Source organism: Trachemys scripta, chromosome 2 (assembly GCF_013100865.1).
Source record: "Trachemys scripta elegans isolate TJP31775 chromosome 2, CAS_Tse_1.0, whole genome shotgun sequence".
In the NCBI taxonomy this organism is placed as follows: Eukaryota; Metazoa; Chordata; order Testudines; family Emydidae; genus Trachemys; species Trachemys scripta.
In genome coordinates, this window is record NC_048299.1 from 69,732,393 (window position 1) to 69,751,101 (window position 18,709).

General features: G+C 42.1%; 1 protein-coding gene across 14 annotated transcripts in view; it reads right to left on the reverse strand.

The window, feature by feature from the left end:
* Positions 1–18,709, reverse strand: part of SLC4A7 (solute carrier family 4 member 7) — a 155,589-nt gene that overhangs the window by 75,256 nt on the left and 61,624 nt on the right. For all 14 annotated transcript variants that reach the window (XM_034760820.1, XM_034760816.1, XM_034760813.1 and 11 more), the window contains exon 2: positions 15,043–15,124. In XM_034760820.1, coding sequence (XP_034616711.1) covers positions 15,043–15,124 — 82 coding nt within the window. The remainder of the gene's footprint in view (positions 1–15,042; positions 15,125–18,709) is intronic.

Sequence of the window (18,709 nt, forward strand, 5' to 3'; positions counted from 1 at the left end):
GTAGGGTTACCATACGTCCTCTTTTTCCCGGACATGTCCGGCTTTTCGGCAGTCAAACCCCTGTCCGGGGGGAATTGCCAAAAAGCCGAACATGTCCGGGAAAAAGAGGACGTAAGAAACAGTCAGTTCAGTGAGAGACTCAGATTAATAATAATTTAAACTTTTTGTTCTTAAATTAAGAAAAATTCTGGAGACGGAGAAGGGGAAGAGTTTTGAACACTAACACAGGATGCATTAATTGTGTTGAAATTGGAGGGCGCATTCACCCTCTTCACAACATAGTAATTGTAAAGCAAACCAATAAAATCTCCTCCTCCTCTCCCCGAAAAATATCAAGTTATTCAGTTCACCCAGCGATTATTATTAGCTAAGCCCAGCAATGCAGCACTAAGAATACAGAGGATGCCAACACATATACATCCCTTAGGCGCGCGCACACGCACACTCTCTCTCTCTCTCTCTCTCTCTCTCTCTCTAACAATTCCTGTATCTGATTTGTCCATTCAAAAATAAATGGCTTCTGTTGCGCATATTGGATGCAGGGGCTTGAGCCAGGGTTAAGGCTTTATAAAGGAACACGATCCTGAACAAGAGAGTTACCTTTTCTGCAAAGGCACCCAACTCTCCCCCATTATTTTTTATTTGTTTTCTATATTTTAGTTTTGTAAATTAATAAAGATTGAGCATGTTTTAAAAATGCAAGTATTTTTGTGCCTAAGGTTCTGTCTCACAAATTCTGAAAGCTGAGGATTATGTTAGCATAATTCCATTTATTCAATGCATTACTTATAGGGATTTTCTTTTTTTAAAGTCACAAACACAAGCAGGAATCCTGACCAGTTGAGCTACCAAAGGGCTTTTTAAATCACCAGTTCTAAAGCTGAAGTACAAGGGTGAAATAATAAGGTAATTTTTAGGGGAAGCCATCATATAAGTGGGCTATAGAATCAAGTACAAATGTCCAATTTTTTCTTGCAACAGTAGCAGTGGGAAAGGTGATCTCATGCCATGAAACTCTAGTCATAAAACTGAGTTTTAAGTCTTACATAAGAACAGCCATACTGGGTCAGAGCAGATCTTCTGACAGCAGCCAATGGCAGGTGTTTCACAGGGAATCAACAGAAAGGCAATCATTGAATTATCCATCCCATCATCCACTCCCAGCCTGTGGCAATCAGAGACTAGGGACACCCAGACCATGCGGTTGCATCCCTGACCATCTTGGCTAATAGCCATTGTTGGACCTATCTTTCACAAACTTATCTAATTTCTTTTTGGAACCGTGTTATACTTTTGGCCTTCACATCATCCCCTGGCAAAGACTTCCACAGGTCAACTGTGTGTTGTGTGAAGAAGTACTTCCTCTTTTGTTTGGTTTTAAACCATCTGCCTATTAATTTCATTGGGTTTTGGCTGGGGTCTTACAGGTCAGCATTTTCAACCTCAGTTTGTGGCCAAATAACCTGAGTAACTGTTAAAGGTATGTTTTGGTGTATTAAGTTGCAGCCAGTTGTCTTTCACAATAGGTATGACTTGTATTTATTGGCCAAAGCTTTCAATATTATAAAAAGCCAAGTATATCAGCCACTTTAGCCAAAAAAAGCTTTCCAAGCTTCTCATGTCTCGATTACTGCAACATCCTTCTGTTTGGCCTTGACAAATGTAATCTTGTCCCAAACAAATCCATTCAGAATGCTGCTGCTAAGATCATTTTCCTAGCCCATCGCTTTAGCCATTCCATCTCTCTCTTTGCATCCTTCCACTGGCTCCTCTTCTATTATATACAACGTGAGTGCTTGTATCCACTTTCAAGGCCTTTCGCAGTCAATCCTCAACCTCACCTATCCTTTCTCATTCACTATTGAGCTGTTGATACTTGCCTTTGATCATCCACTTTTTAAAATGTTCAAAACAAGCACCTTCATACTTTCTCCCATGCTGCCCCACAGGCTTGGGAGGACCTCCCTGTAAACATCTGCAAAGCTACCTCATTATTCACCTTCAAATCCTTATTTAAAACTCTCCTTTGCAGGGATGCCTACAAAGAACTTGACAAGTTAGGCAGATAGTGTGCTAGGACTACTGCCTATCATGCTTACCACTACTATCTCATTGTTTCCTGTACGCCCACTGGTCTCTCGCTATCCATCTATTGCCTCTTGTCTTGTACATAGACTGTAAACTCCTTGGGGCAGGGACCTCCTTTTCTTTGTGTTTGTACAGTGCCCAGTACAATGTGCTATGACTTGCCCATGACTAGGACTCCTAGGCAATATGTTAATAGCAATAATTTACCTTAAAACAACTCTGAAAGATTTTCATCTCTCTCAAACATAGCTTCTGCCTCATAGTTTTATTTTGCATTAAATCTTTGGGTTTTAATCTGCAGTACTTAAAGGAGTTGTTTATTTGTTTTTAAGTTTTAAAATCAACTTTGTCTTAAGAATTACTAAGAGCCACTGACTGTAAAATTGCTGGCATGGAAATTTCCCCAAATGGATTTTTGGTGACTGGCCTAAGTATAAACAAAGTTGTCATCTGCCACAGATGTTCTCATGCAATGATTCTAATAGGAGTTCAACATCTCAACTAGTTTGTTTTCTTATTTTTTCTCCATGCCTACACTATATTGATTCAGGCTTTGTTTCTTGTAATACTAGAATAAACTTCCTTGCTCTTAAAACATCTTAACTCAAACAAGCTGGTGTTCAGTTCAGCATAAGTTTGATTTCTAGCTCTATACAAACAGTAGTGACAGACATTAAGGAAATGTTTATTCTGTCTCTATTCATCTCCTGTCCTGTTAAAAGAACCTTCTGCTTGGAAAGAGATTGTTTATGAGCAGGGCTCCTATCTTAAAATTAATTAGAGAAAGGAAAGGAAGAACTACTCCGAAGTTCGTGTTTGCAGGTCAAATTCACTGAAATATAAAACTAACAACTACAACCCAGAAACAGAATGTAATTTTATGTGAACTGAAACAATTGCAACAAGTCCCTTCTGTCCACTTTAGAAGTGTGTTTTCCTCTCCAAACAAGGGACTTTTTTATTAACTGAAATGAAGTATCGCAGGAATTCCTGTATATTATGCAGGAATGGTTTTTACAAATGAAAGGAGTGCAATGAAAGTATGTTTATACATTTTTATCTAGCCAAGGATTCCATTTTCAAACTGTTTGTAGCATTTATAGCCTCAATCTGTATACCAGTTCTTTAGCCTATGTCTACACAACAAGCTAAGGGTGCAATTCCCAGCAATAGACAGAAGTGGTCTGCCATTATCTAGAATGTTACACCAGTCACCAGCTATTGATACAGTTAGTCACAGTTGGGATATTCCAAAACTGTTCCTCAGTTGTTGAGCTCTTTCCTTGAACGACAGGGTTCTCAGGCTCGGGAAGAGAACTTTTTACTTTCCCTTATAGAGTGCTGCAAGGATTTATTTTGAAAATCAGGAAACACAAAATGTACAAAAGATTTCTAGGGCTTATAAAAAAAGGGCATGAGCTGACACAACCAGAATACTGACATTTGCCTTGATGGCTACGTTACTTTTGATCCTCTCCAGTCTTCTTCTAGTTATCTATCTGGAAAACTTATTTTTCTTAATTTTAAAGAGGAAGAGTTTGCTTAAGCTCACTTCTAATAAGGCTACACTTGCTAGAAGTTCAAGACATGGAATTTTAGCCAATTTGTGAGTAGTATAAAAATTTGTTTTCCAAGAGTTGAGGTCACCTCTCATGAGATAGCTCTGAAATTTAGGGGTAATTATGGATAACTCTCTGAAATATGGAGTTCCAATATTACACTGATGTGACTATCATATCTGGAAAATCCATCCTTTAGCATTAATCCCATTAGTCATTTATGTCTTAGTAAATTTAGTATCAGCATTCAGGTTCTGTCTAGCTAGCTCTCGCTGACTCCTTGGGCTTCCTCGGATATTGTAGTTAAGGTTGGCTAACACTTCCCATTATAAGACCGTGTATTGCAGCTACTTATAAAACATTGCCAAAATGTAGCCATTTAGGATGAAGTTTTCCATTCAGGATGTGAGCCTCAGCCTGAATTTTTAAATTCTTACAACTATGTAGTTAGAAGCTCTAGCATCTCCATGCTTTGGAGCAAGGACCTGAAATTTGGCAGGGGGCCAGCTTACTGTCAGATGTGCTTTGACATTCCCATGTAAAAAATTCCATATTTGGTCAAGTTATAAACCTTTCTTTAAAAAAACCTCTCAGTTCACATGTGACATTCCCCTGGGTGTACCCTGAACTGCTGTGTCCCCTAACCGTCTAGCCTGAGGTGTCTTTTACAATGCTTTCAGAAAAGCCACTCCTGGCCTGCTAATGCACAGCCACTAGCACATAAAATCACTCCCAGATGTTTACATGAATACTGTCCCAGCCATTCATGAACAGGGCGACACCCACATATCCCTCAGTCCCAGGCTTGCCCCACAGAAATGCGCGTCTTGTACTGTTCAGTAGCCCACTGGACTGCACAAGCTCATAATTAGATCATTTCAACAAGGGAAATGAATATGCACCAGACATTGTCTCAAGTGGAGGCTTCCCAAACACTTCAAACACACACACTGGCTTAGATAAAACAGTAAAACAAGTTTATTAACTAGAGAAAGATAGATTTTAAGTGATTAGGCATACAAGTCAGAGTGGTTACAAAAGAAAAAAATATAAACATGCAAGTTAATTCCTAAACTTTACCAAGGTTAATAAGCAAAAAAAGGCTTCTCTCGTCCAAAGGCAGTCCCGGACCCCTCCCTGGTTCCAAAAGCTTCCTTTGTTCTTTCTAACTTGAGCAGAGATGGGGGCTAGGGAAAAGTGGTGATGAGTAGGTCACTGTCCCTCCTTTTTATACTCTGACCCTTTGTACCGGAAAAGTCTTTACTGGGTCATGGGATCAGGAAATTCTATGGCATACGCGAGCTATCAACTGTCCTTCAGATGAATTTTAAATTTCTTTTTTACAACCCTGCTGTTGGTGAATCGCCAATTAAGCAGGTAATTGCCTGTTAGCACCTAACTCACATGCCAGTGTGCCTTTGTCTTTGAGAAAATAGTGTGAGGGCATTATTGAAATATGCTGTAGCTCTGGACAATAATCATATAGTAAATCTCATAGCTCCATATACAATGTTGATACACACATTTTAACAGGACAATGATGTTCAGTAGATTGTGAGTTTCAAATGAAACCCCAAGGCATACACTGTACAAAATATAACCATATAAAAGTGGTGAATATGGGGTACAGGAGGTCACATGGGGTACCATGTGTTACAAGATATACTCAGACTTCAAGTTTGGCTGCTAAATGCTTTGAAAATACCATTTGTCCTGGGCATATCCAGCACAGCGCTACAGGTTTGAGCAGGACTCTTCCTGCAATCGCTGCTGCCCAGGGGCATTGTGGTGCTGGGAACTGGAGCTGAGAGTGGGGAGACTGAGAACACATGAGACACAAAGCTACTCTAGCACCCTGGAGGAAGCCACCTAATTCAAATGCTTAGAGCTGAGGAACTAGGAGGTGGGGCAGGCAGGAGGAGTAGACTAAGACAAGAAGCCGTTGAAGGAAGAGACTGGAGAAGGATAACACTTGTACTGGCTGGACAAGCCAGGGGAGGAAATGGGATGGGGGGGTGGAGAACCCATATTAGAGAAGGAATTTGGGGGAGGGAGATTAAAAGATTGGAACTAGCTGAGCAAGGAGACAGAGTGTCATGGAGTGAATGGGACAAGGAATCTCAGTAAACAGACTGGGACTTGATAAGGAGCCTGGAGAGAAAGAAAGTGGCTGGGCAAGGAGAGCAGAACTGGAATGAGGAGGGAAAAAAAAAACACACATATGGAGACTTCGACAAGGAGCCAGAGAAATGAGGGAATGGTACTGGAAAGAGACAAGACTAGCACATGGACAATCTAGAGAGGACACAAGCAGAAGGGGTCAAGCTTTGAGGGAACAGTGGTAAGTGACTCTGAACACCCTTACATCATACATTCTCAAGAACACGGAACTGAACCCAAGATTCCTGACCCGCAACTTTCCTCCACTCTCAGCATTTGTGAAACCGACAGGCAAATTGTCTCATTTCCCCTCTTGTGGCAGGTCCACATAGAGGATAAACTGCTACCAACATCACTATTATCTTAGGCATTAGCTACACTTGGCAATTCACAGCGCCGCCGCGGCAGCGCTGTGAAGCGCTAGTGTAGTCGCACCGCCAGCGCTGCGAGAGCTCTCTGGCAGCGCTGTAAGTACTCCACCTCCCCGAGGGGAGTAGCTTGCAGTGCTGCGAGCGAGCATGCAGCGCTGCAGGCGCTGATTACACTGGCACTTTACAGCGCCGCACTTGGGGGGGGGGGGCGCGTTTTCACACCCCTGAGCGCAGCAAGTTGCAGCACTGTGCCTTAGGCCTTGGCTACACTTGCGAGTTACAGCGCTGTAAAGCCTCCCCCATAACTCACTCCCCGTCCACACTGACAGGGCACTTACAGCGCTGCATCTCCCTGGGTACACCGCTGCAGGTACTCCATCTCCCCGAGAGGAATAACAGCTGCAGTGGAGTGGCTACAACTCACGGGTATGAGGGTAAATGCTTGCAGCGTTGTACTAATCACCTTGTCAAGTGACCAATCCTCTCCATTGTTGGGGACGGGTGCAGGAATGCGGAAGTGCCGGTTTCAAAGCTCTTACCACTGAGAAAAGCAAACAGTTTGCAGCTTGCTTTGAGTGAGTAAATGAATGAGCAGGGGGCCGGGAGTTCGGAACTTGCAAAATAGAGTGCTGACACGCTCCAAAAAGCGCTCTCTCTCTCTCCTCCCACACTCCCTGTCACAATCCACCCCACCCCCCTGTTTTGAAAAGCACGTTGAAGGCCACATGAATGCTGGGATAGCTGCCCATAATGCACTGCTCCCAACACAGCTGCAAATGTTGCAAGTGTGGCCACGCCACTGCGCTGGCAGCTGTCAGTGTGGACAGACTGCAGCGCTTTTCCCTACTCAGCTGTACGAAGACAGGTTTACCTCACAGCACTGTACAGCTACAAGTGTAGCCAAGGCCTTAGGTGAAATAGCAGAGGTTGTATAGCGGATCTAAAGGTTCCAACCTTGCCGATGACCCACGTAAGGGACAGCATGATTCCATATGCGATCATATTTTTTTCAGTATGCCTTTTTTTTTTTAATTTATTTAAGGTTAGGAAGTTACACATATACAAAAAAGAAAACTACACTAAAAAGAAGGTAAGTTGTAAAGTGAAGCACTAAAAGGAAATGCCAAAACTAAGGTGGCCTGTGCAATCTTAATTCAGTCCAAGTTGTATGTATTGTGATACAGTCTTTAATTACATGATCACATACTATTTTTTCCATGGAAATATGTGCACGGGGTTAATCAGGGCTGTGTAGTGAAGGAGGCTGTTGTCTGCAGTACCCGACTCATTTGATGGAGAAGTTTGAAGGTGTATAATAAACGAGGCAGGGGACTGCAGGAAGAGAAAGGATGGTCTCAGGGTTAAAGCAGCTGAGCGCTGCCCTGGAGACTTGATTTCTATCCCTGGAAGAGTTCCTATGTGAGTCTAAGGAAGCCCCTTAAAACAAACTTTTCACAGGTGGCCACTACCTGGTCCTGAGCATTCAGAGCTCCAACTGAAGTCAATGGGAGTTGTGCTTTGAACATATGAAGTGTAAAGTACTCTGAAAAATGACCCTAGGTGTCTCAAATTGGGCATCCAAAGTTAGTGGATACTTTTAACCTTACTCTGTGCCTTAGTTCGCCATCTGTAAAACTGGAGTTAGTGCCACCCCCTAATTTCCCATGGGTGTTGTGAAAATAAAGTTGATAATGTTTGTGAAGCACTCAGCTGCAACAAGTGCCATAGAAAGCCCATGAGGAAAATTATTAATTCTGACTTCAGAGCAGAGTTTCAATAGGAGGATATGAAGATAAGATAAAATATCCAATAGCTGCTCATTAAGTGAGCACTGGCTATTCTGTACACTAAATGAGGCAGGCTCAAGTGGGGGAAAATAGTGTGCAATCATGTAATTCAAGACTATCATAATGCATACATTCAAGCGTGCCTTATTTCTAACTTTCATTAACTTTTAAGTCCTTGGCTTTGCAACCTTAAAAGTTAAACTAGTTTTTATCTGTAATTTAGAGAGAAGCTAAAAAGGTTGCTGAGCATTGCTATCAGGCCCATGTTCTTTAAGTGTGAAGAATTCCAATTTGCACAGGTTGTTAGTTTGATGACAGATACAAATCAATGTTTTGCTGAAGTTATACAAAACTCTTAATCTAGGCCCAAGACACTTGAGTGATCATAGTGCACCCAAGCAAGTCAAGCTCAGCTACATTGTTCTTGTTCTCTATTTCATGGGAATTGGGCCTGTGGCCAGGCCTTCTCAGTTCAGAGATCTTCATGTATAGAGCCTCCTCTTAGAGATGTCTGCCAGAGTTCCTCAGGAGTCATCCTCAAGAATTACTGTAAGATATTTGTATTCATGTAATTGTTTTATCATTATGCCTTTGTGTCTAACAGCCCTTCCTTATAGTGTTATGTTCTTTCTACTCAGTTTTGTTTGTTAAGAGGGGGTAACTATTGGGCTCTGGGCTACTATAATGGGCTGTTTAGAGAACAAAGAAAGTTTCAGAGTGCAAAGTAAAGCTCCTCTCACATTGCTGGTTGAAACCAGCACTTTAGTATTTACATTTTATGTCTTATAATAAATTAAAGTACCTTACAAAAATCATGCAGCAATTATAATCAGTTCTGTTGTATTTCTTTTGTTTACATTGTCCTGTACATCTTGTTCTTTGGAGAAGTTGTTATGGCAATTTATGAAATACTATTTAGATATTAAACAGTTGCCATTTAAATGCATCTAAAGAGAGAATAAAAACTTGTAAATTTCACAACCAAGATGCTTAAATTAGCAATGGATTCTATTACAAGTTAAAATATCTGCCTTACCTATTTCAACAAGTCAGTATTTAAGATGCAATTTTTATTCTAACTGCTAACAAACTACATTACTGAAATTGCCTAATTGTCCTACAATTGTTTAACAAATATTCATCAAGCCATATTAACATTACCGTTGGGCAAAAAGTGAGACTGGAATACAATTAGCTGGCAAGAACAGGTATGCAAATAAAGAAAAAAGTCTGCCTTTTAAGAAAGTTAGTTATATAAAAAATAAGGGTTTAAATTATAATGTTGCAGAGAATAGAGTCACAAACGTAAACACTTCTTACACCTGGAGCAAGAAAATCTGAGAATATGGTAACCATGAAAGCCTTAACAGCTGAAAACTGCTCCCTGGATTCGTGCAATGTAAAAGTAGACTGCAGAGAAACTCTTTACCAAGATCTTCTCTGGGGCCAGGATTTTGTTATGTGAATAGTATCAGAGGGGTAGCCACGTTAGTCTGCATCCATACAAAAAATGAGGAGTCCGGTGGCACCTTAAAGACTAACAGATTTATTTGGGCATAAGCTTTTGTGGGTAAAAAACCCACTTCACAGTTGCACATTGTTCTGGTAGTCATATTTGGCCAATACGGCCTGGTAATTAGTCAACCAGAACTGAAAAGTGGCTGATTAATACACTTTTCTGCCAAAGAGGTCCAAGCATTTCTCGTCATATGGGGTGGATTTAAACTGGTATTGGCAGTCCCTAGAATTAACTGCATCCACAATGATAGAATTTGGAGGCAGATGGGAAATGAAAAATTCCGTGCCCTTCACCTGCACAAAATGCTTTTTGTCTGCCCACTTGCATGTTGGTGGGATGGACGCAGGAGTCTGCCATATAACTCTGGCAAGATCCAGTAGTGCTTCATTAACTGGGTCAATGTCCACGAGTTTGTGGTAAGGCTCAGTCATTTCATGCAGCTGTATTTGCAGGGCAGCTGCCACTCTCTGAGCTAAGTCCTGGAATTATTTAAAATCATCCACCATGGTTGGTGGAGAGGGCATAACCGCCTCAACAGGTTAGGACAATGAGTGATGAGCTTGAGTGCCTTCCCTTTCTGCCTCAGCTTCAACTTTCCTCCCCAGTCGCTCAGGAGGTTCCGAACTCTTTGATGCCGCAGCTGAAGGAGGTTGCCTCCTTGCCTGTTGGTATGCCATACTAGGGGCCTGGGAGGCTTGTTGCCTTTGAGCCTGCCTGGGGCCCCAGTATGGCCATTGAGGGTATGTGGCTGGTGCTGGTATCATGGTTGCCCAAACCATGGAGATTGAGGGGCAGGCTGGCAATATGCCTGGTATCCATGATGAAATTGGGACCCATAGGTGGGTAGGATGAGCGATGGGAACCCATGTCCTCTCACTCACTATCTGACTCTGGTCTGATGAGAAGAAAGGTGGTGCATGGCATGGAGATGTCAGAGTCCAATGCTCTGGGAGAACTCAGCATCGGAACCCTGGTACTGAGTAGTGGCGAGTCCAGCATGTTGGACACAGAGAGGTTTCCAGTGCGCAATGGAAACTCGATGGTGCAGACGTTAGTGCCACTGGTTGTTGGTGGCAAGAGGCCTGTATTGACTGAGTCAGAGATGCAGACCTAGTCATATGGCCCATTGGTGCTATGCACATTTGGGCTGATGCCAGTGACAGCATCGATGTAGCCTTCCCCAGGGCAGATCTTCCATGCATTTAATGCCCCTGCAGTACTGGTACTTCTTTGCCAATGCCCATCGGGTCTTTGGACAGACTGATTTGCTCTGTTGGCTCAGTACCACGCCTGCCCTAGGTACCATCTCTAGACGGCTTCAGTGCTGTCGGTACTGATGGAGCCGGAGATCATTTCTGGCTCGATCAGGGCTCACTACGAGGACTCTCAGACATTTTCTTAGCGGTCTTGAGTGAGTGACTCATCTCCTTGGGATCTCCTACCTTCGTCCTAGAAGGTTGCGGTGATAGCTCTCGTCAGGACTCCGGGGGTTGAAGGGCCGATTCCACGAGCAGGAGTTTAAGCCTTAACTCTCTGTCCTTCCTGGATCTGCTTTTAACTGCTGTCACCAACCACACTTTTTTGGATTGTGCTTTTTCCCCCCAGGCAGCGAACACACTGCAAATGTCCATCCGTCACTGGGATGGATTCTTTTCAGCTACGACACTTTTTGAAGCCTGAAAAGCCAAGCATATCCTTGTCCAGTGGGGTCGCTCCCCCCTCAACCCCTGTACCGGGGTTGGTGGGAGGCAACCCTTTTCTACTAATTTTTTTTTTTCCCCTTTTCTTAGCACGGGCAACTAAAAACAAACAAGGTACTAAAAGAAAAAGGCTGCAAGGGAAGCTAACATTTGCAAAACTATAGGGAGTTAATAATCTGTGAACAGACAGCTCTTAGCTCAATCTCTAATCAGGGGTGGTAGGCAAGAGGCAAGAGGCATGCATTCGTGGGAGGGACAGACTGATACTGAAATTCTCCAATTGACAATGTGGGGGGCGCACACACACCTACAGTGGAGCACCCATAGGGTCACTACTCAAAAAAAAAAAAAAAATCTTATTTTATTGAGGTAGTGAACAACAGCACCAGTCAGTAGCAGGGCGTTATTGTGCTAGGTATATAAGTAGATATTGCATCGGTCTCAAAAATCTTGTAAAGATAGACTTGGCTTTTGTTTTTGCCATTATGTGGTTCAACCCCCATCTGAGCAGATCTAGAGGACACTATGGTAAAATGTTTGTGCCCTGTGTGAGCACTGGGGTTCACACAATTGCTACCACTGGTGAATTGTACCAGTGGAGATTCTTTAAAATATTAGTATAGACAACGTGTTAGAATGCATAAAACTTTCTACCCTGAATACTGCTATCACTTAAAAGATGGCAATGTGATTTACTCAGCCAGCGTATACAAGCCATTCCTATCTGCTTCCCCACTCCACCCAAGACCTCATTTTCTATTGCTTTTTCTCTCCATGAGCATCTTGTCACAGAGTAACAAAACTAATATCAAGTTGCATACAAATCTGTAAACCAAGAGTACTGAGTAACCTACAGTGTAGAAGACACTGTGCTGACATCACAGAATAAGTATCAGCCCCACAGACTTCAGTTTGTTTAGGCCTCCTTCAGTGCTTAAATATCAAGATGAAAGGGGTCTTAGATGGCACTAGCAGTAACCTGTGTACACACGAGCACTTGATGCTTGTCGATGGGGCGGGAGAGAAGGCTATAAGACAGCAAGTGAATTAACACTTTACTGGAGATGTTCCAAATTCCTAGAACTCCATACTTGGCCCCTCAGTAAGCAGGAAAAATAGTTGGCATAGGAAGAACACAAAAATAGTTACAGATTTTAAAACATTTATTTATGGGATGTTCTGTACTTGCATTAAGGATAGTACTACTTATGGCTACAGAAAAAAAATTCTCCAGCAAGACAAAGTAATGAAAAAGATTTAATACCCAATATTTTCTAAGGGTATTGCCCATACACCACTGACAATTCCACTGACGCCCATTTAATATTTTACCACATTAAACTATAGGAATTTACTCATCCCCCTACTCCACTGTAGTTGATCAATGTCTGCAGGTTCAGCTGAGTTTAAAGTAAAAACAGCTGGCATCCAAAGAAACTCTTGCTGCTGAGTTTTTACATTTGCAGAAAGCAGGCCTTCTGTAAATTGTGCACTGAATAGGTCATACTAGTAGCTATTTACAGATATTTTCTCCTCTCCCACATTAAGGAAACTGCTTGTCAGAAGAAAATCCTCTTGAAAATTTTTCAATGTCAAAGTAAAACACATGTAGCTTCTCTCCCCATTCCACCTTTTAAAATAAATATCTAAAAGCAAATAAATTAAGTAGTTTGAAAAAAAAAGAAAGTCATTTATAGAGATTCAGCATATATCATCTAGATGTGAAGATTTAGTCAGCTGCCATTTACTTACACCTGACAATATGTTTATAGAGTTTTTTTTTTTTAAAAGGTAATCCCTGTGATTGTGCAGTTTCCAAACTTTGCTTCACTCTCGTCTCCACCCCCACAAAGAAGGAAAATCTGCTCCAAGAGATAGGACTATACTCAGTGTTGTGAGGGGGACTGCTCTATCCCTACTCAGCCCTTTTGTCTTTGGCCTCCCACAGCATTGCTGTGGTCACTGAACATTACTATCCCTATTGACGGATAGAAGTCTTGCTCCACATTGGCCTTAACTCTGCCCCATTTAATTTTTTTGCCAACTAAGCCCATCACAGAGGAAAGGGGAAGAGCAAGTTGAAATCTGTTTCCTCCACGAAGGGTGGTGGCAAGTCAGCTACTGTAGCAGTTCTGCATGAGGCAGTAAAGTAGTAACAAGAGGTGACCGACTACTACTTTCACTTCCATAAGGCTCTCAAAGCATCTTGCAAACATTTATTAAGCCTCATAACGCCTTATGAGATGGGCAAGTATTATTCCCATCTCATAAGGCATGAAGAAAGAGTCAGATGTTGAACAATTTTCTAAAGGTCACATAGGCAGAAAGTCTGTGGCATAGGTGAAAACAGAACCCAGTCACCCAAGCCCTCTACCTTAGTCACTCATCTTTCCTCATCTCTGGTAGGTGGTGGAGATACGGAAACTCCCAGAATTGGAGTGTAGCAGGGTGCTGTTGCAGAAGCACCAAATTAGCCCCTGACCGGTCATTTCCAATCAAGGGAAGCAGATGGGGGCTGAGGGAAAAGGCCTGATGCTGGCCTGAGGATTGGCAACACCCAGTGGCCTGACAAACCAAGGTTGGAAGGGAGCCAGAAGGCAGGGGGCAGCAAGGTGGAAGTGAGTCAGGGAGGGAGCTGGAGGCCTCCTAGCTGAAGGCTGACTCTGCCTTTAAAGCTTGTATATAGATGGACACTGGTGGTGGGACAATCTTAAGTAAATAAAGATATGGGTGTTGCACAACCCTGAAGCCTCTCTGAGCCTTACTGGGGAGAGCAAGCAGGCCCTAGGAAGAGAGACGACTCCGCGAACCCCGTTACAGGAAAGATAAAAAGGAAGAGTGATCTTGTATCCGGATCTAAATTAAAATGACCTCTTTAGTTGCCACATCACATTGCAAACGTGTGTTTGCATTTTCATCCCCAAGTCTCCTTCAGTATTACTGTTTTCTAGTCTTCCCTCATTATTGAATATCTGTGTTTGATTATCCTTCCTCTAAACTAAATCTTGATATTTTCTGTCTGTTTGTAGTTTGTCTAATGTTCACATTTTTTTTAAACCTGATTTGTATTGGCAGCACCTGCAATTTTTATCATGCTATTTACTCCCTTTTTCAGACCATTAAGATATTAAACACCAGATCCAACCACATCCTCCTCTAATACTGCTCATAGCTTTTTCAAGCAACAGCATGAAACTGACCCAAACCTTGTTGGTTTTGCTTCTGCACACAGGATTCTGAAGCACAAGAAAAACTAACAAGATTCCATGCAGTTTTTGTTCCGCCACAAATGAAATGTATGAGCAGCAGCAATGGCACTGAAATAGTCTGAAGTCTTGAGAAGACAGTACTCCATCAGTTTATACCCTATTTATATGTTGAATGGTATATTTACAAACCACAAGGGATAAAAGCTCGCTTTTTCAAAAAGAAAAAAAAGCTTAGAATCAGCAGGCAGTCGTCAGCACTCACCCAGGGAGGCTTCCTACTTATCCATTATAATCAGATTTTTTTCCCCCAACCCCTTGTCCCTGGCCTAGAGGACTCAATCTAATTAATTATTTCAACAATAAAGCGGTTTTCTTAAACAAAAAAGGTGCAATTTCCAGAAATGTTTTCAATATATATATTATGGCAGTTGTAAAGAGAGATTTCTTTAAAAAAAATTGCTTACTGCTAATGTTCTGAATGAAGAAAAAGGATATAAAAGTTAAGCTTAATGGCATGGTTCTTAGAATTTTAGTGTAGTTAATCATTACTCTCCATATGCATGCATGTTAATCAGAGCCATGTAGTGCACTGAAGGGAAATAGACAGCTCATGATGTAAAGTTATATTAAGATTTTAAAAACCACTTACTCTCTAGTTCTTCTTTCTCAAAGTTTGTGTTGACAGTAGAGCTAGTTTTGCCCATATCCACAACAGCTTCTTCATCATGACCCTAAAGAAACAAACACAATATGGATTTGTTTCACTTTCAATAACCCAACCAGAAATCCAAACTCATTTCTACCAGAACACATTTAAGAATGGGTTATACAATACACTCAGAGACATACAATTTATAAAGACAGCAGAGTTCAAATTCCTGCTTCAGAAGTTGTTTTATATCCATTTTCTGATACAATAATAAAATAAAGAGGCCAACTTGTGGAGGAGGAAGAAGAGGAAGTGGAGTTATATGTAGAAATATCTTTTTATTTTCTATGAAAAAAATCCTTTTACTACTGAAGGAAAATATTCTGCTTGTAGGAAATATCACTATGATGAAATATCACTATGATCCTGTGCATCATTAAAACAATTGACATTACCTAATAGTAAAGGAGAACTTACAAAATATTTCACTTAGACTGAGAAGACACTACAGAATACCTTTTGTACATATGCATTTATCTTTTGACTGCATGCGCTTCTCGTGACAAAACAAAACTGGATCGAGCTGTCCTGACAATGGCACACACGAAAACTTTAGAGCACTGTTTTGGCTAATGCCACATTAAATTAAATAGGATAGATTAGGGATTCAGCAGAAGTGATGTATTTATATTATAGTAGCTCCAGTCAGTGACCAGGAGGCCGTTGCGCTAGATGCTGTACAAACACAAAACAAGAAGAAAGTCATTAGCACAAAGAACTTACCATCTAAGTAAGAGACAAGAAGAGCTAGATAGAGACAGATGGGGGGGTACAAGGAAACAACAAGATAGTGATCAATATGCTAGGCAGTGGTCTCAGCACCAGCAGCCTATCCGTTCAAGTTTTCTGTAGGCATCATAACCAAGGAGAGTTTTAAGGAGGGATTTGAAGGTAGATAATGAGGTACTTTTGCAGATGTTTATGAGGAGCTTCTTGCAAGCATGAAAGGCAGGCATCCGGGGAGAATATATAAAGGTGTTTGTTTGAAATTTTAACGAGTGATGGTGACTGACATCTGGCTAATCAGGAGGCAGCCTTTTGATGTTGAACAAGAGACAGATAGAGGTCTTTAAGGCCTTAAAATTGAAGGCAAATAGCTTATGTTTCCAGGTCACAGTGCCTCTAAATAAATGCACTGCACTACAGAAATATCAGACTGTCTTCATAAAATGCTAGGCCAAAAAATTTCAGTGTTCAGATTCACAGAATAACTGGATTTTTCCAAGGTTCTAGATTGCTCCTCCTCAAGAAATAAACATTAAAGTTTAAGGATAAAAGATACTGACAAGAAGCAGTTTATGTTCAACAGTGGAAGAAGTTTACTTAAATAAGATAACCCGTGCTGGTTTATTAAATGACTTAGAACTAAAACTCAATCCAAAGACTGTAGAAAAATATGCTGAACAGCATACTTTTGTAGAGACCGTCTATGTAAGCTTTGCCAGCATGAACAAATAGTATGAGAGTCAAAGTCACTCTGCAACTATCTGTACAACTTAAAATTGCCCTGAAGAGGGCCTTGATGTAGCATAGTAACCTTGTTGTGGTGAAGAGGCTTGCATATTCCAATGATCCTTAGAGCTATGTTTTTGGGAGCTTCATGCTCCTGGTAGGGTCTCCCAACGTGAACAGGTCTGAGGGGAGGTCCCAGACAAAGCACAGTCCAATCCCCTAAGTCCTCAACTGCGGATCAGGCAGAAGAGGTTCTTTGGATCTCAGCAGCTATGAAAGCGGATGAAGGCTGCAGCAAGTTGGAGATCTCTAGTCGTCTTGGACTTTCCCTGCCACTGGGCCCCAGACCTCCAGCTTGTCATGATCGTGTCGTCTTTGTAGGCACACCAGCTTCCCCACATTAAAAGAAATCATGCGCAAGCTTCTACCATGGAAAATAACATCTTTCCAACCTTCCAAATCCTGTGGAGACAGACCAGTGGTGACGGAGACAGGATTAGTGAATCTGGCAGTCCCTATCCACAAATCTGCACATAGGCGGCAGTAGTTAGATTGTCGTCTGGCACCTGGACTGAGACAGGGGTGTAATTCGGCAGCTACTATCATGACTGAGCAGTCCTCTTTAGGATCCCCTCTGCTCACCCTGCACGGGGAGAGGGCTAGAAAAGGTGCCCTAAACCTAGGCTGTCTCACCCACTCCTGAGTGGATTACCTGGTCCAGTGGGATCACTCTGCCTGCAGTCGAAGCTATAAGACAGTGACTTTTGCTACATGGAATGTTTGCATCCTGATGGACAAAGATGATGTACAACCGGAACGAAGAACTGCTATCATTGCCAGGGAACTAAACCTCAACGTTGCTGCCCTGAGTGAGACAACGTGCCCATATGAAGGTCAACTGAGAGAAGAAAATGGAAGCCACACCTTTTTCTGTAAAGGAAAATCTGCAGAGGACAGGCACATTCATGGTATCGGTTTTGCAAGTAGGAATAAGTTTGTCAGTCAGCTTACAGAATTTCCTGTGGGAATCAAAGAATGTCTTATGACTCTTCGTATTAAGCTCAGAAACAACCAGTCTGCTGCTGTCATCAGGGCATATGCCCCAACAGTTGATGCTGTCAAGGAACAATTCTATACGGATCTTGACAGAGTCCTGACCAACACTCCCAAGGAGGACAAGATCATTCTCCTCGGAGATTTTAACACTAGAGTCAGGCATGAGTCAGATCTCTGGAATAGCACTATTGGAAAAGGAGGAGTAGGAAAGGCCAATTCCAATGGCATCCTCCTCCTGAGCAAATGTGTAGGACACGGCCTGGTCATCACGAACACCCTCTTTAGACAAAGTAAAACGTATAAGACCACCTGGAGAGAGACTCGCTCCAGGCATTAGTGCCTTCTTGACTATGCTATTGTTAGGCTCGAGATCAGAAGGATGTCCGCATCAAAGGTGCCATGCCTGGAACCGATGACTGTAGGACAGACCATCACCTTATTAGATCTACCATGAATTTCTAGATCACTTCAAGGCAGGCAAAATCTGTACAAAAGAAATTCAGTGTCAAGTCCCTTGAAGATATAGTGACTCGGGAAACTTCAGTAGTGTCTCCAAGAAAGGTTCGCCACTATGCCTATAGCTGACGATGATAATGAAAATTTCTGGAAGGGATTAAAGACTGCCATTCTCTCAGCATATGCTGAGTTCACTGGCTGTGTCACCCACCATCACCAAGATTGGTTTGATGAAAATGATGCTAAGATTCAGGGCCTGCTCAACCAGAAAAGAAAAGCTCATTGCATATGGCAAAATGACATATTACATGAGCGGGGGGGGGGGGGGGGGGGGCGGGGGGGAGTCATACAAGCAACTCAAGGCTGAAGCCCAAAGGAAAATCCATGACATTAAAAATAAGTGGTGGTGAGAAAAGGCCAAGGAGATTGAGATTTATGCTGATAAACATGACATAAGGAGCTTTTTTCAGACAATAAGAGCCATTTATGGTTCATGGTTCCACATCACTCCGAGCCCAAAGAGGGGTCAACGTATTTTAAGGACAGCAAAGCCATCAAAGCCAGGTGGAATGAGCATTTTGAGTTACTCCTGAACCATGAGTCAATTCTCTTTATCTATACCTCAACAACATGAAAGAATCTC